Here is a 26,883-nt window from a genome sequence, read left to right as displayed (position 1 = left end):
GTCTAGATATATTAAATCTATATTGTTTCTTTTGTCATAATTCGAGATAACTGTGTTGTAGAATTCGAGTAAGTTAGTCACGCAAGAACGTTTCCGTCTGAAACCATGCTGGCTATTATTTATCAAACGGTTACTTTCTAAATGATATTCGATAGCATCTCTGATGATAGTTTCCATTATTTTTGCTACGATTGAAGTCAAACTTATAGGCCTATAGTTATTTGGTTTCTTTTTGTCACCTTTTTTGAATATGGGAGTAACGTTAGCTAGCTTCCATTCTCTTGGGACATCTCCGGATATGATGGATTTCTTGAAAATAATTTCTAATGGAACAACAATCTCATTTTTCATTTCCTTTAAGATTCTTGGATGCCAACCGTCAGGCCCTGGTGTTTTATTAACTTTGAGTTTGTCTATACACCTTTTAATTTTTTCTTTTGTTATATTTACCGTAGTGAGTAAGTTTACCCCAGACTTTTCACAGGTTTCAGTTTGGAATTCACTTTGAGGTGTTTCGTTTACGAATACCGAGCTAAACTAATTGTTTAAGATATTACACATTCCTTCATTTGAATATTCTCATTTTAGTATGGAAGAAAATTGGCTAAAAACTATAAATTCTTCCCTTATAAAATTAAAAGTTAAGCTTTTGAAAATATGTATTATTGGATAATAATACAGTCTCGTGTGTTTGAGAATGAAATAAAATTTGCACTTCACATTTCTTGTGATAGATTTGTACTGATCGAAACCAGATTAAGTCAGTAAAATCTCACGGGAGTTGTAAGGTAATAAATATATTCGGTAAACACTCGGGTCGTACTATTTTTATTTTTAATATGTCATAGTTAGAATTTTACCAAGTTTGTTTTCATCAATAAATAAATGTCAATTACGTTCATTCCTAAAACAATAGCTAAATTCACAAAACGAATTTGGTAAAAATGCTAGATGGGGTTTTATCATCAAATCGTATATTAACGCCATGCACTTTTCACCTTTGTAAATAATCAAAGCAAATTACTTAATATCTTGTATATCTCTTGAAATCTCAATTCCGAGTGAAAAATACCCACAATGTGACAATCTCTTTTCGATGCAATCGACATCGTTCATTTCATATTTACCCTTTTACATGAGTTTTCTACTCTTAAGTAATTAGTCTATCGCAGTTTACTCCATGTACCGAAATATGTTTTTAAGTTAAGGCTTTTATCCAAACATAACCAAACCATCGTTAACCCAACACTACCCAAAATTAACCAACCCTAACATAGCCTTACCTAACCAACATATAATATAAAATAACCCAACGTAACTTCATAAGGTAACCAACACAAACCAGCACACCTGCATTATATTGGTCATGTCTGGCAACACAATTTACACTTCCACCCTTTCTCATGTTAAACTCATACTCACATACCAAAAGGCTTTTTTCCCCTATCTAAGGGAGGTGACCAGCCTAGGGATATCCAGCACCTGTTTGATTTCCCTAGTTCGTTGTGGATTACTTGTTAGGTCTTTGGATCACGTGTTGGACTCGTGATCGACACCTATTTCCATTCCGGAAGAGAGCTCAGAGCTCGTATGACCGATCTATGGGTAATGCTGAACTTACACGCACCCCTGCCCCCCCAGCTACTGCCTGGCTCAGAAGCAATGCAACATGACACAGTACCTCCACAATGGGGCTTGATATTCACAGCTTGTTTACCCTCATTTCTTCATTACATTACAACCCTCCACCCTCATCTACTCAAGAATAGAGAATATGAGGAGAAATCTCTTTGGACTGCATCAGTTTATCATCCATTGATTACCACTATCCACTGGCATATATCTTTTGCCTTCAACCTTACCTGCTCAACAGATATTCCCCTTTTACCAAAGGTCCTATTCACTCAATCCATCCATCCCAATCACAGTCTTCCACCCATGTTTACTCCATCTCTGCCTTCCGCACTTTTTGTCAGTTGGTTTTTATGCCTATGTTTTTTTTAGCTACCTCCCTTATAAGGGGGAAAAAAGCCTTTGATATATGTATGTGCATATGTTCTCCACTCATAATTTCCATATTCCCAAACCATCTCAGTAATGTTTGATCTACCCAATCTACCACCTTTTCCAGCCTCACTCTCTGCCTCATCTCGTTTCTCTATCTGTCCTCATAACTCCCACCATACTTTGTAAACATTTCATCTCAAACATATTCAGGTTTCTCCTTTCTCCTTCAAATTCCAAGTCTCTGACCCATACAGTGCCAAAAGGGTTAAATCACCCCTTTGTACAATCTTTTCTTTGTGTTCATCCCTAGATACATCTTACTCATTACTTCGTTCACCCAAGACATTTACTGTACTTGCTTCCCTCATTCTACAGTTTACCTCCACCTCCACTCCAACATTCCCTGTTACATTTGACCTTGAATACTTGAAACAATCCACTTCCTCTTAGCTTCTCTCCTTTAAGATCTCTAACTCACTGCAATGGGTCACACAAAGAATTGTCACCCCAGAATGCCCACGTGAAAAATTGTCACCCCATGAGATCCAACCTGAAAAATTGTCACCCCAGTACGCCAAATATCAACAGTAGAATAAAGATTAGGTTAGGTTGAATGAGGGTTAAGTTTATTGTCATCAACTTAAACAACTGAAGAATCATAAACCCAGGATGGCCTACATGAAGAAGTGTCACCCTAGGATAGCCCATATGAAGAATTGTCATCCCAGTATGCTGAATATCAACAGTGGAATAAAGATTAGGTTAGGTTGAATGAGGGTTATGCTTATTATCATCAACTTGTACAACCGAAAAATCATAAACCCAGGATGGCCCACATGAAGAATTGTCATCCTAGGATAGCCCATATGAAGAATTGTCACCCTGTCAAAGTCTGGGGTGACGATTCTTCATGTGATCCACTGCCACCCACACCTCTTGTACATTTCATCACTTTACTTACACTTGCTTTCAACTTTCTCCAATCACATTCCTTCCCAGACTCCATGAATAACTGCCTTAATTCCTCCTCTGACCCTGTCACCAATGTAGTGTCATCCGCAAACAACAACTAGCTCACCTCCCACGTCTCTCCACTCTCACAAACCATCTCCAAATCCCTACCCCTTCTTCACCTCAGACCATTCTTTCACCCCATTTCCAACCCTAACACAAGTTCTACAATTCATAATAACACAGCAACGTGAATCATCAATCATCCCATACATAACATAGGTATTTTAATTTGAACTTTCAGTTAAAAGATAGATTGTTAGTCATTTACTATATTTGTTGTATTAAACTTAATCTGTATCTTTGATTTCTAATTATCATATTTAGATTTGAATTCATGTATTGTTTGAGCTTGTGCTATATCACTTTCTAAGCTGTTCCACATATTTATGCTTCTATATAGAAAACCATTTCTTCACATACTTTCAACATGTGGTCTTTCTTAATTTATTTCTATGACCTCTTAAAGCCCTCCCATCTTTAATCAGATCTCTTCCATCAATGCATTCTAACCCCTTTAGTGACCTGAATACTGTAATCATGTCACCTCTTTCTCTTCAATCTTTCAAAGTTGGCAGACCCAGTATTTTTAGTCCTTCAAATGGTTTATCTGTGAAGCTGAGAACTAGTTTGAATAAGAAAATTGTGTTGCCAAGTAGGGTTGTTATATTACTGAAATGCCCCTTAATCTCTTCCATACAATGGCCCCTACATAGGCGTCGTGAGGCAGGAGTGGGTATGTGAGGATGCCAGCTTTGATGTCTTGATTATATATATTTTGTTGCTGTAGCCGAGTGATCTCCATATTCTGTGAACTGGCTTGATCATATTCTCTGTGGTTGTTGACATTCAGAATGAAAGAGAATGAATAATACAGCTGCAACTTTATATTTTATAACAGGAGTATTGTGATGTGATGGATCATCAAATCATCATACATCAGGCAGCTGAGGCTGCCCACAAAAAATTGACTTGTATTGAAGAGGTTAACCTAACCTAATGTAAAGTTTTCAATATATATATATATATATATATACTGTATATATATATATATATATATATATATATACCCAGATGTAAAATTTTAAAGGGATAATTAACAATAAAAAGTAATTTATGACAACTGTTTATAGAGATGAAAATATTTTATTATTTCTTATGTTTTTTTAGGATTAGATTAAGTTTAATTAGTTTTGGTTCTTAGGTTATGTTAGGCTAGCTTAGGTTAAAGGTTAGATATGCAAAACTTGCTCACGTCACAAGGCATGACTTTAGGGTTATATGAACAGTATCCACCCCAGACTTCTTCATATCAAGAAATACAGTGATGTTCTTCATATAATCCAAGCATGTATAGTGTGTGTGCACATATACTGTAAATATTTTATTGTACCTAGAACAGCAAGTCTCCAGGAATGTAGCAACAGCCTCCAGGCAGGACCATAATTCACAACAATACAATATCTCTTCTGTAAGTGACTTATGATCCCACTTGGAGGCTGTTGCCCTTTATCCTGGAGACCATAGGTCTTCTACAAGAGAGACCAAGGTGCAATAGAGTGATTTACTGATTGTTCAGGTAAACCTTTTAATCACCTACTGAATTTTATGAACCAGACAACAAGTCATATTTAATCCAATGAGTCACAACATATATTGGCTTAACTAGGTCAGTACCAGTGTAATACCAGTGTAACCAACTAATCAAAACATCCATCATAACCTAACAGAAACAAGATAAGCAACAAAATGAATCTTCATTAAACAAGAACAAGTCAGACTGTGATCACTGAGTAACTGCAGATGCACCAGTAATCAATTGTTTACAGAGGAGATAGTGTTCCTCATTCATAATTACAGATTTCAGAAAATAAGCTATTCTCAGCTTAGTAACATGCATCTACAGGTTGCAGATATTAACAATATATAAGGAAAGTGGAAGAACAAATGACTTAAATTGACTTTCATTCATTTTCTTGTCAGAAAGTGGAAGAGTAAACTACCAAAATTTACTTTTATTTACTTTTTCAGCAACACCAGTACCATGCTCAGGCAGTGTTCGAGGAAGTTGGCATGGATAAAGCATTCTACACAAGTGATGGAGCTTCATGTACCAACCCCAGAACCTCAGAGCCAATCCACATCTGTAAATATGTCATCTTATCAATTGTTTTCTTAGAATTATTATTCAGTTACCTGTACTAAATCCTTCATCTCACCAGCTGTGTCTTGTTGCATTGCTTTTGATTTTTGACCTTAACAGGCAGTAGAGATGGCCCTTCATCTACAAGGAGCTGAGATAAAGGGGAAATAAGTAGGTTTGGAATGGATGATGGAGGTGGATGCCTTGGCTGGCTACCTGTTTTATAAGGGAAAGATGCCTTTTGGGTTACAGTGATCCCCTGGTATTCTTGAGGGTTAGGCCCCAAGACCCCTCACATATATACGCAAATGTATCGAGCTTTTTCTCTCTTACAAGGGAGGAAGCCAAAGTCAAGAGGCATAAATCCACTCCCTCCCGTTTCATCCCTACACATTACACACACACAAGACCCCTTGCAAATAGCAAAAAATTTCTGATAGTGGAAACACTCTTTAAAAAGGCCTTAGAACACACCTTTTAATAGTGCATTGTTTTAATGCTTTTATGTTGTAAGATGTTAATAATCCATCTTTATATTATTCATATATATATATATATATATATATATATATATATATATATGTGGAAGGTTGGAGCCACACTTTGGAGGCAATGTGAATAGCAGAGCATTTAAAGGCTGTTTCATTCTACGGATTTACTCTAGTAAATCATAGCCAGTTGTCTTGCACAGAGTCAATTGTGAACTGCACTAGGAAGCAAGGCCTGACCATGAAGGCTGTGACGGTTGCCACTATATCAATTTTTGGTCATACAGTAATATTTACAATGTGACAAGTAGGTGTTTACATGGTTAAGTGATGCACTCAATATTAAAAATATATATAATAACAATACATAGAAGGACATGGCATATTTTAATAATACATAGTGAAAGAATGAAATATGAAGAAAATTCCTTCTGTCGATGTACGCTACTTAATGGTTGTGTCATTGTCGGACCAGTTGTCCTAAGAGGTCAAGGTCAGGTCACCCTAATTCCATTGTAAAATAGCCTCTGGTCGGGTTCTGGTTAGACCTGACACTCAACAACCGCTTGGTGCTACTGCTGCAACATACACATAGTGTGACATCCTGTGACGTATAATATATCTTCTTCCAACATATATATACATATATATATATATATATATATATATATATATATATATATATATATATATATACAGTACTCATCAAAAGTATGTGGCACCTGCCACTTGCAGTGGCGCTTTTGTAACGAAAAGAGGAATGTATTTTCCAAAATGAAATTATGTAGATAAAATGTATCTGGCAACCCCCTGATGTCATACTGTGTCAACAGAGTAGAACGTTTAGGAGAACCCAGCCAGTCACTCCCACACTGCCATGGGAAGAGTATTTACAGGTAAGCCCTCTCTTCAGGACCTTGCCTTTTTTCATGCTGATTTTCTTAATTTCCCTAGGGTCTGTATCATTACCATGCCCTCTACAAAGTAATTAACTAAAGATAATTGCCCAAGTCATTGGACTGAAGAAGGCAGACCATGGAAAAAAGAAATCAGTGAAATGTTGAATGTGGCCAAGTCTAAAGTCAAGAGATACACAGTGTGATTTCAGGAGGGAGGGGAGCTGAAACTGTTATCCCGGGCACTTAGGATAAGGCATCCTAAGAAGACTTTTCCAAGGATTTTTGAACATCATAAAGTGTACTTTAGAGTCATATCCACTAACAAAAGTAAAATCTCTGAAGAAGTCTTCATAGGACCCCCTGTTTCAGGTTACTGGGATGGTATCTCCAGTCCTCCTCCCTCCTGAAATTGCACCATGTGTCTCTTGAATCTAGACTTGGCCACCTTCAACATTTCACTGATTTCTTTAGTTCTATCCCTTGCTTTCTTAGTCCAATGAATTGGGCAATTGTTCCTTTACTTAATTCCTTTGAAGGAGCCATGATAATTATACAAACCCAAGGGAAATGAAGAAAACCAGTGTGAAAGAAGGCAAGGTCCTGAAGAGAAGGGTTACCTGTAAATGCTCTTCCCACGGCACTGTGGAGCAACTGGCTGGGTCTCCCTCACATTCCACTCTGTTGGCCCAGCATGCAGGGGGCTGCCAGATACATTCTATCAACATAATTTCACCCCAGAAAATGCCTTCCTCTTTTCATCATAGATATGCCGCCACAATGGGTAGGCACTGCATCATCAAATCATCATACTTCAGGCAGCCAATGCTGTGCACAAGAATTCAACTTGTATTGAAGAGGTTAAGGGCAGTCTATGAGTTTTTACGAGAGTAGTAGAGCCTGTGGAGAACAAGTGGTTTGAGGGACTGTGACAGGGACATGTCATGTTGCCATGGTTGTTCAACATGTACATGGATAGGTGGGGGTTCACTGTTCATTATATAAATAGGTAGATAGAATAGCAGAGCCACAACTGTTCATGGCAGTGAAATGGGGGACCATAAATGTATGGGTCAGTGTCAACATGCATGACATTCCCCATACTGTGTTCTCCAGAGATACAATGGCTGTAACTCCCTAGAATGCACAGGAAGCATTTTACATATTACATTATCATATATGTTTGTCATCCCCCCCACTCACATTTCATCACCATAAGCCACTACTGCATATTAGTATTACGTTATAATTAGGAGTACAGTGCCAATCTTTTTAGGTACTAGAGCTCTGGAGAGTCTGACAAAAGCTTGCCATCCCTATCATATCAGGCATGATATTCTTCCAATTTAAACCTGAATTCCAATTTTTTCTTTTCTTGACAATGATCTCTATTTTTGTCATTAATTCCCGATTGTCATTAATTCCTGATTGTAATAAACGATCCTGTTAAAAAAAACATTTTGTTGTGGTCAAATAATTTTTGGTTGCTGTGAAGTTTTGGGTGATTCATATGTCGGCTGTATCTGTGTGTAAGCGATTTATTTTGTGCTGGCCCGCAAGTGATTTGTTTTGTGTAGCATTGCATGGTGTGGTGCACACATGTACGTATAGCAAGGTGATGACTCGGGTAGATTTTATTTTGGCCGAATTATATCAATAGCAACATCAACGGAACAGCTTGCATGCATTTGTTTACTAGCAATTCAGCCCAGGGACTCAGCCTAGGGCCATGGCCCCCTGACCCCCACTGGGGCCTCTGCCCTGGACCCCCAGCCAATGTAGATTTTTTTTTGGTTACCTACTATCATGCCTGTCATATGTAAACTGGGCTCACTGTATGTCACAGTGATTAAGTATTACATGTTTGCATTCATAAATTATCATGAAATTAATATAAAGAAAAAAAGAGCCAAGCACTTGCAGAGGTGCAGGGAGCTCCAGCGAGAGGGAAGGGGGTGGATGGGAGTGGAGTATGGGGAGATGGAATGGGAAGGAGTGGTTTTTATACCTTTGTTTTTTGGCTACCTGCCTTGTAAAGGGGAAAAAGACTGGTATATGTATAGATTAACAGCTATTTAACCCCTGACTTTGGTATTCTCTTTGCAAGTTTTAACTAACTCGTATGTAATATTGTAGTATATATAATACTGGTTCATGCACTAAAGCTCCTTGTATTAAAGAATTTCAGAAAGCTAAAGAACTATAAAACAAATATAATTACTACCTATTGTATAACAGCTACTACAACGAAATAACCTTTTAAAGCTGCAATATGCTTATTTTACAGTTATCATACTTAGATTTGAGTTCATGTACTATATTGTTCCAGCTTAGGTTATTTCACCTTCTAATCTATTCCAAGTATTTATGCATGTGTATTTCTTCACATCCTTCAGACATTTAGACTTTCTCAATTTGTTTTCATGACCTCTTAAAGCCCTCCCTTCTTAAATCAATAGATCTCTTCTACCAGTGTTGTCTATCCCCTTTAGCAACCTGAATACTGTAATCACATCACCTCTTTCTCTTCAATCTTTTAACCGTTTCCATCAAAACTTCTTATGGATGAAGGGTTGTCACACTCTGGTGTTGTTTTTGATATACTGTATCAAACCTGGCTACAATTTGAACAGTTCTCTCAATCCAATTGCCAGTGTGTTTTTTCCTTTAATCAGGAAAATTTCTTTCTTACACTAGATATGAAATGAAGGCAAAGTACAAAATATATAACTATACTCATTCACAAAATATACATACATACATACATACATATACCAAAAGCTTTTTCCCCAATACAAGGGAGGTAGCCAAAAAAACAAAGGCATAAAAAACATTCCCACCCATTTCATCCCTAATACAGTACCCTCCACCCTCTACCCTCCCTCTTATCTTGGCATCTCCTGGATGACAGGTCATCCCTGCATCTTGTCCACTGCCCTGGGTCAGAATCAGTGTTGCAATTTATATGAGGGGCACTTACAAGTGCCAGTAACAGGTGCCATTTTCTATATCTATAGGCCTAGTCTATTCCTATTTACCAGGCTTCACACAATCCTTCCACTTCTTTATTTTTGTGTGAAGAAGGTTTACAAATTATCATTAGCTACCTATCTGAATCTTGCTTAGGACAAAGTGCATATAGTGATGGCACTACTTGCCCATGCCTTCATTGATGTAGCGACCTCTGACCTCCATTGCATTTTGGCCATTTCTTGTCCTCCTATGCTGCCTCATTATCCAGCTTAAGGGCCCAGTCACACCAAGCTTACAACATGTTTCCGACCACTGGCAACCAGGTGGTCACTGGCCAGTTGCAGATAGATATATTACAATACACACTGAATAGTCCCCAGTACATAGATTTCATCTTATCAACCACATTAACTTTTTTCATTTCAATTCCTTGCATAGGTTTTTGTGTCACCGACTGATTGCTTGATTTTTGGTCAAGGTGGTTGGAAACAGGTCGTGAGCTTGGTGTGACTGGGGCTTAAGATAGCTTGGTTGTAACCAGATCCACCATAAATATATACCATGGCACCACAAGATATCAAGTAAGGACAGTTACAACATTATATTACTCTCGTGGGATATGTGGACAAGCGTTACCTAACATAACTTACATAAGCCACTACATGACAGGGTCAACCCTAACTCTTGCTTGTTGCATGAGTCAGAGTGTGGTAAGGGACAGGGATGACCCTTCATCCACAATATGCAAAGATAGGAGGGAGCTATAAATGAGTACTGAATGGGTGTGGGATGGGTGCATGCTATGTAAGGGGGAAAAGACCTTTTGTATGTGTATAAATGTACCTAATCATAATATTCAGTAAAGAAGTAATTCATGCAAGGTCCAGTCTCTTTTCCTCCATTAATCAAATTGATCTTAAGAATTTTTTATTGTTTTAGATTGGATTATGTCTACTTATCTACTACTAAATATAAGAAAGATGGTAGAAGCTTTGAGACAGTTACATGTTGTTGCAGATTGTGGGTAAATTGAGTGGCATACAACGAATGGTTTCCTACAAGAAATTGGATGGCTTGAGGAATCCAGGAATTATCTATATTTCTGGATTTATGTCTGGCATGGCAGGAAAGAAACCTACAGCTCTTCATTCCTTCTGCCATAAATATGGATTTCCATACATAAGGTTGTTTGCTAAGCTGTTACCCTTTTTTCAATGTCTTTAGGTATTGTCAGTAGTTGTTACCCATGCATTCACATTAGTGATGCTTGATTTTACCTCTTTGTATTTAGATAGAATATGTATGCATACATACATATACCAAAGGCTTTTTTCCCCCTTATAAGGGAGGTAGCCAAAAAACAGGCATAAAAACCACTCCCACTCATTCCATCCCCATCACACTCCACTCCCCTCCACCCTCTTCCCTCCCTCTTATCTTGTGTGTGTATATAGAATATAGATAAAATAGTATCTATTTTGTTTCAAGGAGCACTAGTTTCATCTGCACCAAAGCTCACGCTTGTGCAGATGACCTAACAATAATAGCTCAGCACAGCTATCAAGTAACCAGCAACAATCGCTAGATTTTGCTCATAACTCATTCAAGGAATAAGTATTGTATTGTTGTCTGGATATGGTAAGAGCTGGCAGAGTTGTTGTTGTTGTTGTTGTCGTTCCCTAGACTGTCTGTCCGAGCAGTCCCGTCTCCCCAAGGAATGCCATAGCCGAAACTGGGTTTTCCCACAAATCCTTTATAGAGCGTATGTTGTGTTGTTTGCGTGCATGATTGTGTATAATGCAGTCTTCCATTATGTGTTGTATGGTATGGGGTGAAGTGTTACATCCTGGGCAGCTGTTCACAATGCGGTCATCCAGCCTCTTCTGGTAGCTTAGAAGTGCTGGGTGGTGACCGCACCGCAGTCTGGCCAAGTGGACTCTGTCCTTTCGTGGGAGAGAGGATTCAGAAGGGTGGATATCAGGGGGTCTGGCATGCAGCAGTGTGTTGTCTTTCAGTGTGTTAATGGAGCGGTGAGTGATATGATTATGAATATGTTTCTGGAGGCTGGTATTTGGTGGTTGTGGAGGAAGAGAAGAGAGTATCTGTGCGTGATAAAGGTCTTTGGGTGTTGTTTTAATGTTTCTTGGTGTGTGTGGGTGTTCTGCTATGTAGTGTAGCAGGTGTAATGTGTTTGTGGTGGCTGCGGCAAGTGTTTGTGTGCCTCTCATGTCAAGGTGGTCCTTGACTTTGAGGACTTTTGTTTCATGGTGTAAATGGTCTGTAGGTGTTGTATTTGTGCAGCCTGTAATTGTTTTTAGGGCTTTGTTTTGTATGATTTGAAGGGTGTTGTGGTGTGTCTCACTGAGATTAGGAGCCCATGCAGGACTCGCATAATTCAACACTGAGCGTATGCATTGTTTGTATATTGTTATATTAGTTTCTTTGTTTTGTCCAAATGTTGTTCCAGTGATTGACTTAAGTGTGTTAAGTCTGGGTGTGCATTTGTTTTTTATGTTTGTGATGTGTTGTTTGAAAGACATGGATGTATCGTATGTTACACCAAGAATTTTCGGTGTGTTTGTGTGTGGTATTAGAGTATTGTTGATGTAGAGATGAGGTATGTATTTGTGTTCTTTTGTCCAGTTGGTGAGAAGTGTTGCTGTAGATTTGGTTGGAGCTATTTTGAGTCTGTTTGTGATGAACCATGTGTTGAGTGTAAAGGTATGGCTGGATTATTTCTGCAGCTTTGTCTGTGTTATGATGTGTGCATGTGATTGTTATGTCGTCTGCGTAGGAAGAGATTTGTATTTCTGAGGTGTCTGGCGTGGGTAAGTCATGCATGTATAGATTAAATAGTGTGGGGGATAGAACTGAGCCCTGTGGTACTCCGTTCTTAATGTTTCTGATGTGCGATGATTGGCCATTATATGACACGTAAGCATTCCTACCTGCCAGATAATTGGCCAGCCATCTTTTGGTGTTATTGTGCATGTCTGTGTTATATATTTTATTTGTTAGGTTGTGGCGGGGGATAGCATCAAAAGCTTTACTAATGTCTAATGTTATAAGAAGTGTTCTTTGGTGGGGCCTATCTGAATTGATGCCATCTAAAATTCTTTGTGTGAGGTTTGTCAGAAGCGTGTTTGTGGAGTGTAGTGGCCTAAAACCGTGTTGTGAGTCAGCAAGGGGAATATGTGGTGTGACAAGTTTAAGTATTAGGCGTTCAATGACTTTAGAGGGGGTGCAGAGAAGTGTGATTGGACGGTGCAATGTTGGGATTGTTGGGTCTTTGTTCGGTTTTGGAATGGTGATTATTTTACCATGCTTCCAGATGTCGGGTATAGTGTTGTGTGAATAGCTGTAGTTTGCAATGTTTGTGAGTGCGTGTATACCTTGTGGTCCAATGTGTTTTAGGTGGATGTTGCTTATGTTATCAGGGCCACAGGCAGATGAGTGCTTGAGACTATGTATTATGAGTTTTGTCTGACTGTCTATGAAGGGTATATAGTCTGAGTCTGTGGGAAAGTCTTTCTTACGTCGAATGGTGCGTCGGTCGTCAGGGTGAGAAGTGAGATGGCTTGTCTGTGCAAAATGACGTATGAGTGTGTTTGCTTGTTGTCTGTTTGAGGGTAGATTATCTGTTGTCGTGATTATTGCTGCGTGAGAGCGTATAGTGTTACTGTTGGATAGTGTAATGCTGTTGAGTGTTTTGTACAATTTGCTGGTGTTTGTTTTGTGATCAAGTGTATTGATAAAGTTTTGCCAATTTTGTGTTTTTTGTTCATGTATTTTATTGGCAATCACAGTGTTTAGTGTTTGTATTTGGTCTGCTATGTTTTGAGGGATAGGTGTGGGGGTACCGTGTTTAAGTGTGTCACATTGTCTGATGAGGCTTTGGATTTCTGGTGTGAAGTTGGGGTTGTGTGATTTTCTGTTGCCTCTAGGGATGTATCTCTTGTCTGCATTTTGTATGATTGTATTAAAAGTGTGCACAGCATTGTTTATGTTTGTGATTGGTGTACTGTTAAGTGTTTCAAAATGTTGTTCTGTCTCTTCAGTAAAAGCTTCCCAGTTAGCTCTCTTGTAATTGGTGTAAGTGTGTCTGGCCGACTGGGGTGCATCTTGTTTTGGTGGTGATGATGATTGGAAGGTGGTCAGAGCCAAGGGTTCCGACCACTCTCCATGATGTTGTTGGGGTTAGGCAGGGGGAGCAGAAGGTGATATCAGGAGAGGAGGGAGTGTAGAGGGCTTGGTGTGGGATATGTGTATGATTATGTGTGTTGTTCATGATAGTCAATGTGTCAAACTGAGTCTGTATATCAAGCCCTCTGTCTGTGTCAGGGTTGTCGACATACCAGGCAGACGACTTGGTGTTGAAGTCACCACCCATGATCAGGTTGGGGATTGAGGCTAGTTGGCTAAAATGAGGCCTGAAGGTGTCTGGAACTGTGGGGGATGATTGGGGGGGAATGTACATGTTAACTATTGTCAGTGTTGATTTGTTGCCTGTGCGGATTCGAATGGATTGGATTTCTGTACTACTATTACCCTACTGCTAAATGGTGACATGAATGAAGTCATGCTACATAGTTCTTGTTTCTCTAAGGAGAGATTTTACATACATACATATACCAAAGGCTTTTTTTCCCCCTTATAAGGGAGGTAGCCAAAAAACAAAGGCATAAAAACCACTCCCACCCATTCCATCCCTATCACACTCCACTTCCCTCCACCCTCTTCCCTCCCTCTTATCTTGGCACATCCTGGATGACTGGTCATCCCTGCATCTTGTCCACTGCCCTGGGTCAGAAGCAGCGTCGCAAGACACAGCACATCCACAGCAAGGCCACTTCATTAAATCAGCGACCCCCTTCTCTGTCCCCTCATGCAGAAAAGGAGAAGACAGGGAGAAATCACTTCGGGCTGCATCAAATTTTTCTCACACATACTCCCTCACCCCCCATCCCCCACCCATTCCACCTCATGCATCACAACAGGAACGATTTTACTGTAGAGCTAATGTCTGGTGGGGTTTGACACAGTAAAGAATTTGGTGGTTGGTCTTGAATTGATGTGTGGTGTGGTACAAGTGGTATATTGTTGTTGATATTTGAGTAATATAATGCAGGGTTTTTTTTTTGTTTTTTTTTTTTTCATTTAGTTGGTTGTGCTTGTGTGACATAAGGAAATGGGTGAGTAGTGTTGAGAACAAAGAACTGATGAAATTTGAAAAATTGGATTAATTTTGTATTACATCACAGGAATTATCAGTCTTTACTAACTTTGCAGATATGATGCGACAGGTCTAGGAGAGTCGGCCAATGAGGTGCAATTAGCAGAAGGAAGGTTTACTCACTGGCTAGAGGATGCAGAACACATGCTACTTAACCACACAGAAGGACCTCAGCTTGTTATTGGATCATCCATGGGAGCATGGGTAGGATTCCATACATTATTATTATTGATCTTATTTATTTATTTATGTTACTTATTTTTGTTTATTTTATTTATTTATTTATTAATGTGTTTTTTTTTTGTTTTTGTTTTTTTCATGTGGCTGGAAATTATCCAATATTCCATTACTTGAGGCCTCCCTTTCAGGAGACTCCAAACCTGCTAGATAACTAACTAGCTACAGAGCCGCCAGATTGACCCACAAGTCTCTCAAGGAGGAGATATTGTATTGTCTGATTAAGACTGGGACAATGTAGGATGAGGTGTTTACTCTCATTGTGTTCATTGCACCTGGAGCAGTGTGATTCTATGACTAGGCATATTCTGTGTTGGTGTTTTATAAAGGCTGGATGGAGTGAACTTCAGAGGAATACCAGAAACAAAGTGGATGGATGGGATGAAGGGCTTTGGGTACAAGAGGAATGCCTGTTGAGCAAGGAAGAATGAGTGCAAAATGTTTGAAATTAAAGAAGAGTGGTTGTAAATGGATGAAATGATGCAGACAAGCCGTTGACCCTGGTCTCTCTTGCAGAGGACCCACAGCCTTCAGATAACTGGGAACAGCCACTGGGTGGGAGTATAAGTCACTGAAGGAAGATAATACAGGGGGTCACCGCAATTCGACAGGGATGGGGCGGTCTATTATCGGTTGAACCTGGGTTCTGTCGAATCATGATGCAGTTTTTCCCATAGGAATACATTGTAATTAGGGGGGATAGGGACCGACCTCCAGCCCAGACCCCCGCAAAATATCACTATGACCTCTAAAAAACACTAACTTAGACTAAATCAGTAATATTAAAGGCTTCATTTTTATCTAATTTTGTTTATTAAACACATTAAGCTGCTGTACAGTACATTTTTGGTGGTGGATGTTGTGGCCTGCAAGTCCTCCCACAGTGACAAGGCACGCTCCTGCACGAGCCCCATGCTGATCGGCATCTTGCATTGTGTCCTGTCCTCTATCCACTTGATCAACATGTCCTCCATCGTGTCGAGACGGGAGTCCCTTGAGCCACGGAGAACAAGGGAAGTCGTGGAAGATGCTGATGCAGTGGCCTGGCGGTACTTGTCCCTGTTCTTCCAAATCGTTGATACTGTTGATCTCGGGACACCCATTTCCGCTGCAGCGGCAGAATGAGCCATACCTGCCTCACACTTCCTTATAAGCTCAAGCTTATCTCTGAAAGGCAGGAAAGTGTGTTTCTTAGGGGTGGTGCCGTAGGTGGATTTGGGCGGCATGGTGGTGGAACAGCGGAGCGTGGCTTGCCTCGACGATGGCTGGGGCAAGAGTGAGACAGAGTGGCGCATCGGGAGTGGGGGCAAATTCGACCGGGTGCATGGCGAGCAAGATTTGAATGTCGAATTGTCGAGTCTGGCTGTCGAACCTTGAGGGTTGGGTATAAATTAGCTACTGTCGAATTTGCGAACGCGAATTGCGGTGACCCCCTGTATTTCAAATTTATGATACAGACAGAAGAAATGTGCTTTTTGTCCACTCTTTTGATGGAACAGGAAGGGGGGTTGCCATTTAATGAAACAAGGGACAAGATTAGCTGACCAGTGGAAGCCAGGGGAGAGAATCTTGAAAATATTGATAACCAGCATCTACAGTATATGAAGACAGGATCAGATGGAGGGGCTACATAATGCAGAATGACTGACCAGCTTTAATGCTTAACAGGAGACTGTTAAGAAGTGGGGAAAACGAGATCCAGCTGTCAGGCCATATTGTGGAAGAACTGTGTCTTGCTGCATTGCCTTGATTTGAGCAACATGACAGGAGATAGGTGACCCTTTGTTCATAAGGTGATAAGATAGGAGAGGTGACAAATGGGTTTTGCATGGGTGTGTGTTCTAATTTGGCCACCCCCTTTATAAGGTGGAAAGGGCCTATTTTGTCATGTATGTTTTGAGAAATGGGTGATAGTGAATGGAGAAGTGATACTAATAGTGTTGTATGGAGCAGACTTGGAATATGAAAAAGTCAGAAAAGAAGAGATGAGGTGTCTGAGAAATCAAAAAGGTGTTACAAGTACAGATAGAGCAAGAAATGTGGAGGTGAAGTAGAGCATAGGGGTGAGACAAAAACTGTTGGGTTGGGTAAAACTGAGTGCTGTGGTGGTATGGGCATATGGAAAGAATGAATAAAGAAACTAACAAAGAGTGTAGAGAACAGAAGTGGATGGTGAGAGCTTGTGAAAGAACAAGACGGGTATGCCAGTGTATTTACGTAGTTGTATCTTACAGGAAGGGGAGCTATGCTCATGGTGTCCCGTCTCTGTATCTCGCAGAATCTAAATTGTTCTTCAATTTATGTATGGTTTTTGCACACACTATCATTTCATGGGGAGTGGAGTGTATTAGGGATGGAATGGGTGGGAATGATTTTATGCCTTTTTCTTTTTGGCTACCTCCCTTGTAAGGGGGGAAAAAAAGCCTTTGGTGTCTGTATGTCTGTATCATTTCATCCCATTTGGTCCATACATCCACCACTCTGTGGGTCTTATCAGGTGTAGGCTTATATCTGGGGTTTGTTGTTGGAATATAAAGTTTGGCTATGATATGATATGAGTACATTACTGAGATGTATGAAGAGAATTAGTCATAAATTAGACCTTAAGCTTTCATTTTTCTTTGTACCGAATTGTTATTTTGTGGATTTTGTTACCTATCATGAGATGGATGGATGGGGTGAAAGGGACATTGACCAAGGAAAGGAGAAGGCAGGATGAAAGGGTAAGTGGAGAATGGCTGTGAAAAGATGATGATGTGATTCAAGGATGGAAGGCGAGGGTTAGTATGGAGTGGTTATGCGTGAATGATATTTTGACGCAACCTGAAGGGATTTCACCTGATCTTCTCTATTTCTGTATGATGGGATAAAGAGAGGAGTTCACCAATTAACTGAAGCAGCCTTGCTGTGGATGTACTGTGTCTTGCTGCATTGCTTCTGACCCAGGGCAGGGGGAAGGATACAGAGATGACCTGTCATCCATGAGGAGCTAAGATGAGAGGGAGGGAAGGGTGGTGGATGGAAGTGGAATGGGTGGAGTGGGTACATGCCTTTTGAATTAGCAACCCCTCTTATGAGGAGGAAAAAACTTTTGTATGTAGATAGATGTGTATATGTATGTATAGATAGATATTACATATCTTTGATATAACTATTCTTGTTAATTTTATTATATTGGTATAAAGTGTTAGAAAGTATGAATGATTTTTTCATGCAGTGGTCTATCATTTGGTGACGAGTCTCAGAGATATGCCATTTTATTTCAGATTTCCAGTATCTTGGTACAGAAACATCCAGAAAAGTTTCATTCTCTACTTCTAATTGCCCCAGCAGTAAACTTTGCTTCGCGTTATATGAAAACGATGTCAGAGAAGCTTCCTCCCACAGTTTTGGAGAAGTTGAATAGAGGAGAAGTTTTCAACTATTTTAATCCTGACTATGGAAGTATGCCTTTATCCCTATCCCTGTTCCACGATATGCAGAAGCACCAAGTTGATCTTGAAAAAGGGATTGTTGTTAACTGCCCCGTGAAGATCATTCATGGAATGAAGGTAAGATAAAACGTGAGCATGTGATGAACATTTTTGATATAGTCTACTTCATGTGTGATCATAGAAAGACATGTTCCCAGTTTCTTCTCAATTTTTTGTGAAAAAAAAACAAGAAGGAAGAGTTGCCATGTAAATAAAGCAGCTGACCATGCTGTGGATGTGCTTGTCTTGCTGCATTGTTTATGACCTTGATAGTAATGATTTACTAAAAAATGACAAAGGAAAAACAAGAGGACGCAAAAAGAAACTCAAAAACAATAACTATAGAAGAGATCTGAAAAAAAATAGCTTCCCACAGTGGATATCTGGAATAATTTAGATAAAGAAACAGTGTGTGCAAACACTATTCAAGATTTTGAGAAAAAAAATTATACTGAAAGATACAAATACGGGTCACCATGAGCATAGCTCCCTTTCCGTATAATACAACTAGGTAAATACACTGTAAGTGGGAGACAGGAATGACTTTTCATCCATAAGGAGCTGAGATGAAAGGGAAGCAAATGGGAGTAGGATGGGTGGATGTGGGTACATCCCGTGGCTGGCAACCTCCCTTATCAGGGGGAAGAAGCCTTTGGTGTATAGATACATAGATGTTCTTAGTGCCCCCTTATAAGTGTGAAAGCCTTTTGGTATATGTATTTATAATTTTTTTAAGTGTTTTGGAAATACAAGGAAGAGAAACCATAAAGTACAAGCTGTCAGGAAAGCATGTAAGTTTCTTTGCTGAGAAGGACAAATGACAGGTTCCTTTTTGTGGCCTTGTAAGACGAACAGTGGAGCTGCCCGTCTTCAGAACCCATCAACCCCCTCACCTTCATCAAAGGGCCCATAGGTCATTAAGGATATATATATATATATATAATATATATATATATATATGTATATATATATATATATATATATATTTTTTTTTTTTTTTCTTCCTCTAATTGTATTTACCTACAGTGTTTAGGAAGAAAGTCAAGCATAAGTACACATGGGAGAGGGTGGTGGATGGAAGGGTGGTAGATAGGGCTTTAATGGGCTATATAGTGGTAACCAGGAGAAGAGTAGGAAGAGTTTTGGATGTACATGTACTTAGGGAAGAGAGTGGGGGAATATCAGATTGAATTTTGGTGGAAGGTAAGTTGAGGGTGGAAGATAGATGGAGCAAGAGGAAAAAGACAGAAGGTAGGGAGGTGCTTAGAGTAAACTGCTTAAATGAGAAAGGAAAGAAGAAGGATTACAAGAAGCTTAGAGGAGTGGAAGGGAGTGAAGGATAGATAGAACTATGAGTGGAGGAGGAATGAGGATGTTACAAGGAGGGAGTCACAAGGTGTAAAAAGAGGAGGTGAGGCGGAGAGCAGATGTGAAAAGGGAGTTGGGAGATAGGATTGATGAAAGAGTATTTGGATGGTTTTGACACATGGAAAAAATAAGTGAAGAAAAATTAGTAAAAGGTGTGAAAGGCAGAGGTGGAGGGAGTGAACATGAGGGGGCGACCAAGGATGAGATGGATGGATGGGGTAAAAGGGGCATTGGGAAAGAAAGGGATGTCTGTTTAGGAAGGAAGGGAGAAGACAGAAGATAGGGGTGAATGGAGAATGGTTGTGTATGGATGATGCTGTGATGCATGGAAAGGAGGGTAAAGGAGTATGTGTGAGTGATATTTTAACACAGACCAAAGGGATTTCTCCCCATCTTTTCTTTTTCTTCATGAGGGGATAGAGATTGGGGGTCGCTGATCAAATGAAGTGGCCTTGCTGTGGATGAGTTGTATCTTGCTACATTGTTATGATCCAGGGCAGTGGGCAAGATGCAGGAATGACTCGTTATTAAGGAGGAGCCAAGAAAAGAGGGAAGGAAGGGTGGTGAATGGTAGTGGAGTATGTGGGGATGAAATGGGTGGGAGTGGATTTATGCCTTTGACTTTGGTTACCTCCCTTGTGAGGGGGAAAAAGCCCTTGGGATGGATACATATACCAAAGGCTTTTTCCCCCTTACAAGGGAGGTAGCCAAAAAAACAAAGGCATAGAAACCACTCCCATCCATTCCCTTCCCTTCATACTCCACTCCCCTCTACCCTCTTCCCTCTCTCTTATCTTGGCACCTCCTGGATGATGGGTCATCCCTGCATCTTGTCCAATGCCCTGGGTCAGAAGCAGTGCCACAAGACACAGCACATCCACAGCAAGGCCGCTTCATGAAATCAGTGACCTCCCCTCTCTGTACCCTCATGCAGAAAAGAAGACAGGGAGAAATCCCCTCGGGCTGCATAAATTTATTTCTCATACATACTCCCTCACCCCTCATCTCCCACCCACTCCCACCATGCACCACAGCACCATTCACACACAACCATTCTCCATTCACCCCTATCTTCTGTCCTCTCCCGTCCTTCCTCGATAGACATTCCCCTCTTTCCCAATGCCCCTTTTGCCACATCCATCCATCTCATCCTAGGTTGACCCCTCATGTTCATTCCTTCCACCTCTGCCTTCCACACCTCTTTTACTATTCTTCATTCATTCTTTCCATGTGTCCAAACCATCCCAATACTCTTTCATCAACCCTATCTCCCAACTCCCTTTCCACCCCTGTTCTCCTCCTCACCTCCTCATTTCTCACTCTATCCAGCCTAGTAACCCCTATCATACTTCTCAGGCACCTCATCTCAAACACATTCAAACTCATTCAAACTCCTCTCTTATGTTCCATGTTTCTACCCCATACAGTGCCGTCTGCACAATCACTCCTTCATACAATCTCCTCTTAGCATCCATTCCCAAATGTCTATTTCTCATTACACTTTTTAATCCCCCAAGGCATTCACTCGCTTCTCTCAATCTACATTCTACCTGCACCCACACTCCTCCTTTTCCTGCCACATTCACACCCAAGTATCTAAAACTATCTACTTCCTCCAGTCTCTCTCCCGTAATACTCACTTCCAGTCTGCTGCCACTCTCTCCCCTTGTGCATCTCATCACCTTACTTTTACCCACATTTATCTTCAAAATCCTTCTTTTGCACACCTTCCCAAACTCTGTCACTAACTTCCTCAATCCCTCCTCTGATCCTGCCACAAATGGATATATATATATTATATATATATTATATATATATATATATATATATATATATATATATATATATGTATGTATTTACCTACAGGAAAGGAGCAATGCTCATTGAGTCCTGTCTCCAATTCTCTAATTTTCTAACACACCTAGACTCAAATTCATGTAATCTATATCTTTGATTACCAGTTATCATATTTAGATTTCAACTTGTGTAATGTTTGAACTTGAGCTATATCACCTTCTAAGCTATTTCACACATACATCAATATGGAAAACTGTATTTCTTCCCATTCTTTCATCATGTGGTCTTTCTTAATTTACCTCCATGACCTCTTAAAGCCCTCCCATCTTTGATCATGAGATCTCTTCTATCAATCCAATGTATTCCCTTTAGTGACTTAAGTAAATACTGTAATCATGTCACCACTTTCTCTTTGATCTCTCAAAGTTGGTAGACCCAGTACTTTTTCCTCACATGGTTTATCTGCCAGGCTGGGGACCAGTTTGGTTGCTGCCCTTTGTATTCTCTCAATCTTGCTTACTTCCTTCACTCTGTGTAGGGACCATGTGCGGGTCTGTGTGTCCCCAGTTAATGTAAGACAGTCAAGGCATGCACCTTATCTTCACAGTTTCACCCATCCCATTCCCATCTATTTGTTTTCCTTTTAATATTAGCTCCTTGTGGATAAAGAGCCATCCCTGTTCCTTGCCCACCTGGGTCAGAAGCAATGCAATGAATCACCACACCTCCACAGTAAGGCCCAACAGCTGAATATGGTTAATCCCCACTGCTTCATTACATGGTGACCCTCCCTTCTCGTCAACTTATGAGGGAGTTTCTTAACACAGTACTGTAATTATGCTAAACAGAACCTTTTTCATTTTGCAGGACAAAGATTCTCCTTATATGAATTCACTGGATCTTGTTAAAGCATATGAGACTGAAGATGTTGAGCTCCTGTACATAAAGAATGGAGAACACTGGCTTTCCGAGCCAAATGATTTAGAAGTCATCTATGATACAATTTTGAGAATGACTACAAGTAGTTCCAAAATGTAATTAATGAAATGTGTCAATGGACTTTTCTGTAAGAAAAATTGCAAATCTTTTTGATGCATTTTATGTTTTATTGTCTTAATCAGATTTTGTTGTTTATAGGCTATTGATTACTGTTTTATTTATTGTTTTAGTAGCTGTGGATCTCCTGAAAGAGAAAGTTGAAGCAACAGATTGATTGATTGTTTTATCCTTTTGCATTTACAAATGAAAAATTTAGTGTGAAGGAAGTGAGGAAACAGAAGAAGGTAGGTGTTTTTAGAGCTGTATGGAGAAATGACAGAATGCCAGTAATAGAAGTGAAAGGAATTTATAAAGTAAGACTTGTACCAACTTTTACGTATGGAAGTGAAGTTTGAGTGGTAAATGCAAGGGAAGAAAGTTTGTTTAGAACCATTGGAAACAAGATGTTCAAAAGCTGCAAAAGAAGATGGAATATGGATTATAGTATTTGCAAGAAAACAGACATATACAGGGTGTGTGTGGTAATTGTTTCGTTGTTTCAGGGACACGGTGTGGAAAGACGTGGGTAACCACACCACTCAGAACAAAAGCAACCAATCAGTATATGTCAAGACTTTGTCCCAGCAACACCTTGCGTCCATGGAGAGCTTTACATTTCCTCATCTGTGGAAAAGGTATGCAGTACTTATGTTAATCTCGCCAGACACAGCAGCAGCAAGATCTTAGAACTGCTAAAAGTGACTGAACAGTTTGTTAGGACCATCAGGAGGGAGTTGATTTCTTCTGACTATGATTATGAAGGTGTTGCCAAGAGGAAACATCATTCTTGACAGTTGTACACCACCAGGGATGTCGAATTTGTCCCTCAATTGCAAGCTGTAGTTGATGAAGACCCCAGCCAGTCCATGAGGTCCATTGCTAGAGAGCTGCAAGTGTCTGAGGACACCGTAAAAAAGTGTTTGCTTGAAGATATCAGATACAAGTCGTACAAGATGCATAAGGGTTGACTCCTCTCTGCAAAGGTGCAGGAGAACTGCTTCAAGAAGAGCAAGAAGATGCTCAACAAACTGAAGCACCCTCTGGAGAACAACATGCTCTGGTTCTTTTCAGATGAAAAGAACTTCTGCCAGGACCAGACCCACAATTCTCAGAACAACAGGTGGTTGGCTGTCTGTCCCAAGGATGTGCCAAGAGTCATGAAAACCAAGTTTGTTGCAATTGTCATGGTGTTTGGGGTAGTCTGCAGTGAGGACCAAGTCATGCCCTGTTCTTTCCCCAGGGGCTCAGGGTGAGCACCATAGTGTACTTTGACGTCCTACAGACCCATGTGAAGCCGTGGATTGAGGAAGTAACTGCTGGTAGACCCTATGTGTGGCAACAGGACTCGGCACCATGTCACACCTCCAGAAAATCTCAGAAATGGCTCTCCAACAATTTCTTTAACTTCGTTGCCCCTGATGTGTGACCCCCTAACTCTCCTGACCTGAACCCTATGGACTATTTTGTATGGGGCGCAGTTGAACAACATACTAACCACACCCCAACCAAGAGAAAGGATGAACTGATCAGTCGGATCAAGGTCGTATTCACCAATCTCTCTGAGGAGGTTGTGAGGAAGGCCTGTGCCAGGTTTCAAGGGTGTGTTGAGGACGTTGTTCATGCCGAGGGCGGATTCATCGAGTAACGGGACACCAGATGTGTGCTGATACAAAGTCTGTTATCTTTTTTGCAATAAATGCATTTTCAACTAAATAGTGACTTTTTTTGTGTGACCCTAAAAAAAACGAAACAATTACCATATACACGCTGTAGAAGGAAATGAGAGAATACCAATAGATAAAACAGGTCAACTTTGGTTTGGGCATGTTGTGAGAATGTATGTGAAAAGATAGCCTTGAAGAATTCCTGAAACTGTGGTGCCAAGAGTGAGAACAAGAGGTACATACATACGTACAAATACCAAAGGCTTGTCCCCCTTTACAAGGGAGATAGCCAAAAAACAAAGGCATAAAATCCTCTCCCATCCATTCCATCCCTGCATACTCCATTCCCATTCACTCCCTCTCTCACTCTTATCTTGGAGAACAAGAGGTAGATTGAGGAAAAGTTGGCTGGAATGAAGGAAGCTGTAAAGAATCAGGATGTTCAAAAAGTGAAAATGTGTATGGATGCCAGGAGGAGTCAAAGAATGTTGTATAGATCTAGTCAACAACATGTTCCTGAAAGGGGGTATATTGTGAATGAGCTGGTAGTATCACTGGGGAAGGAATGCGGTTTACGTCATGGTTGAACTTGGGAGTAATGAAAGAAATGTTTGGACACTTGGAAAGAATGAGTGAAGAAAGATTAGTAAAAGGTGTGGAAGGCCTTCCCAAGGGGTGGTGTCTTTCCCCTTGACGTATCATGTGTTGAGAATTAAGTACCAGTCCATAACTACCTCAGAACTACCTCAAACTAATGTGATGTAAACGGTGAAGACCAATGTCTAAAATAGATTGCATGAAATAGCTTATGTGAGATTATAAACGAGAGATGAGTATGGTGAATGGTCAGAAATATGGTGTTCTGATTTTTATGCCTTGTATGGTGTATTATGGTGACCATCTTGTCAGTAATTTCATGTGGCTTGTACTATCATATTCTAGTAGTGTTATTGTAAGAATAGTGCATGTATATCCAATGTACAAAGAGTAGTGAAACATACTTGGAAAGAGAATATTCATGTTTTATCTCATATTCCTCTATGTTTAATTGTTCGCAATGGAAACCTAGTCCAAACCCCTCTCAATGTTGTAACAGACGTCAAGGTTCGTTGCAATATGAATACATATATTCCAGTAGACAAGATATTCAGGCTAGAGTCCGATTGATTCTTTACAATATGAACTTGGTAATGTGACCAAGGAACAAGGCACTTATAAGATCACATTAACATCTAATACTGAGATTTGGTTGCTCACACAATAGTGTCTGCCGGTTGTTCACGAAAAAAAAACTCTACATTGATATCATGTCTACTCAAACATATAATTAACACTCCTTTCATCAACCCTATCTGCCATCTTCTTTTCCATCGCCACTCTCCTCCTCACCTCATCTCTCACCCTGTCCAATCTTGTAACCTCTACCATACTTTTTGGATATTTCATTTCAAACACTTTTAAACTGTTCATCACTGCCTCTCTTAGATTCGGTGTCTCTGCCCCATACAGTGCTGTCAGCACAATCACCCCTTCAATCTCTTTTTTGCATCCATTCCTAATTGCCAATTTTTCATTACATTTTTTAATACCCGAAGTCGTTTACTTGTTTCTCTCAATTTATGATTTACTTCCACCACTAATTACCTAAAGCTATCCACTTCCTCCGGCCTCTCTCCTTTAAGACTTACTTCCAGCTCTCTGCCATCCTTTCCCCTTGAACATCTCATCACCTTAATTTTGCCTATGTTTACCTTCAACTTTCTTATATTGCATACCTTCCCAAACTCAGTCACTAATTCCCATAATCCCTCCTCTGACCCTGCCACAAGTGCAGGGTCATCAGCAAACAACAACTGGCTCACCTCCCATTTTTCTCCATTTTCTTTAACTATCTCCAGTTCCCTGCCCATTACCCTTCCATTTACCTCCCACACCACCCCATCCATGTACACATTGAACACCCATGGCAACATGACACAGAGAGATTGATTTTTCCTGGAGTAGAATAAACATTGCAGAGTTGCAGCTTTCCACTGCCTACGAATATCTCAATGAGTTGAAATGTCATGTCATCATGTCAGTTGATAGGGGATGGAAGAGTGAATGTAACTTAGAAGGCCATTCCTGATATCGTGGACATACGAGATGTAGTCTGAGAGCTGGGTTGCCTTTGTCCCAGGATCATGGTGGCCAACAAAAGCTTCTTGGATAAATATAACTTGTGCTTGATGGCGGTCTACATAGGTCTTGAGGGAAGTATTTTTTAGATATTTGTTGATGCCACAGGCATTCCAACTGATGATGTAGTTTCATCTCGTTAGCAAAGTCTGCCTTTGGGTTTACAGGTGGCTAGCAGACAATGATATGGAGGTGGTACCACTCTTGAGGCGCGTGCCATTGAGGCTTGATAGGTATTTGGTTATTGAACCTTTCGAACCAGCTAGTGAGGTCCTCCAGTTTCTCAGAGAAGGTGGTGACAGTCGTGATGGCGATTGGTGAGACTTGACAAGCAATGTTAGGGTGCGCTCAGTGGAGGCTTGCTGTGCGGCGAGGCT

General features: G+C 40.2%; 1 protein-coding gene across 9 annotated transcripts; it reads left to right on the top strand.

Moving 5' to 3' along the window:
* Positions 1-439: 439 nt before the first annotated feature.
* Positions 440-25,341, top strand: LOC143029262 (palmitoyl-protein thioesterase ABHD10, mitochondrial-like). Of its 9 annotated transcripts, XR_012966810.1 has the most exons (8): positions 963-1,002; positions 5,050-5,164; positions 10,536-10,702; positions 14,808-14,955; positions 18,255-18,539; positions 22,494-22,692; positions 22,796-22,909; positions 23,168-25,341. XR_012966810.1 is itself a non-coding variant. In XM_076191963.1 (7 exons), exons 1-6 carry the CDS (start codon positions 986-988, stop codon positions 22,662-22,664), a joined length of 903 nt encoding a protein of 300 aa, XP_076048078.1. In that variant the 5' UTR covers positions 963-985; the 3' UTR covers positions 22,665-22,692; positions 23,168-25,341. The 9 variants fall into 9 exon arrangements, 7 of the variants coding, with proteins under 7 accessions (XP_076048080.1, XP_076048079.1, XP_076048082.1 ...); XR_012966809.1 differs by having other exon boundaries at positions 22,494-22,909; XM_076191963.1 differs by lacking the exon at positions 22,796-22,909.
* The last annotated feature ends 1,542 nt before the right edge of the window (positions 25,342-26,883 follow it).

Source organism: Oratosquilla oratoria, chromosome 10, assembly GCF_046742065.1.
Source record: "Oratosquilla oratoria isolate Oo_2021 chromosome 10, ASM4674206v1, whole genome shotgun sequence".
In the NCBI taxonomy this organism is placed as follows: domain Eukaryota; kingdom Metazoa; phylum Arthropoda; class Malacostraca; order Stomatopoda; family Squillidae; genus Oratosquilla; species Oratosquilla oratoria.
This window is presented reverse-complemented; position numbering and strand designations above follow the sequence as displayed.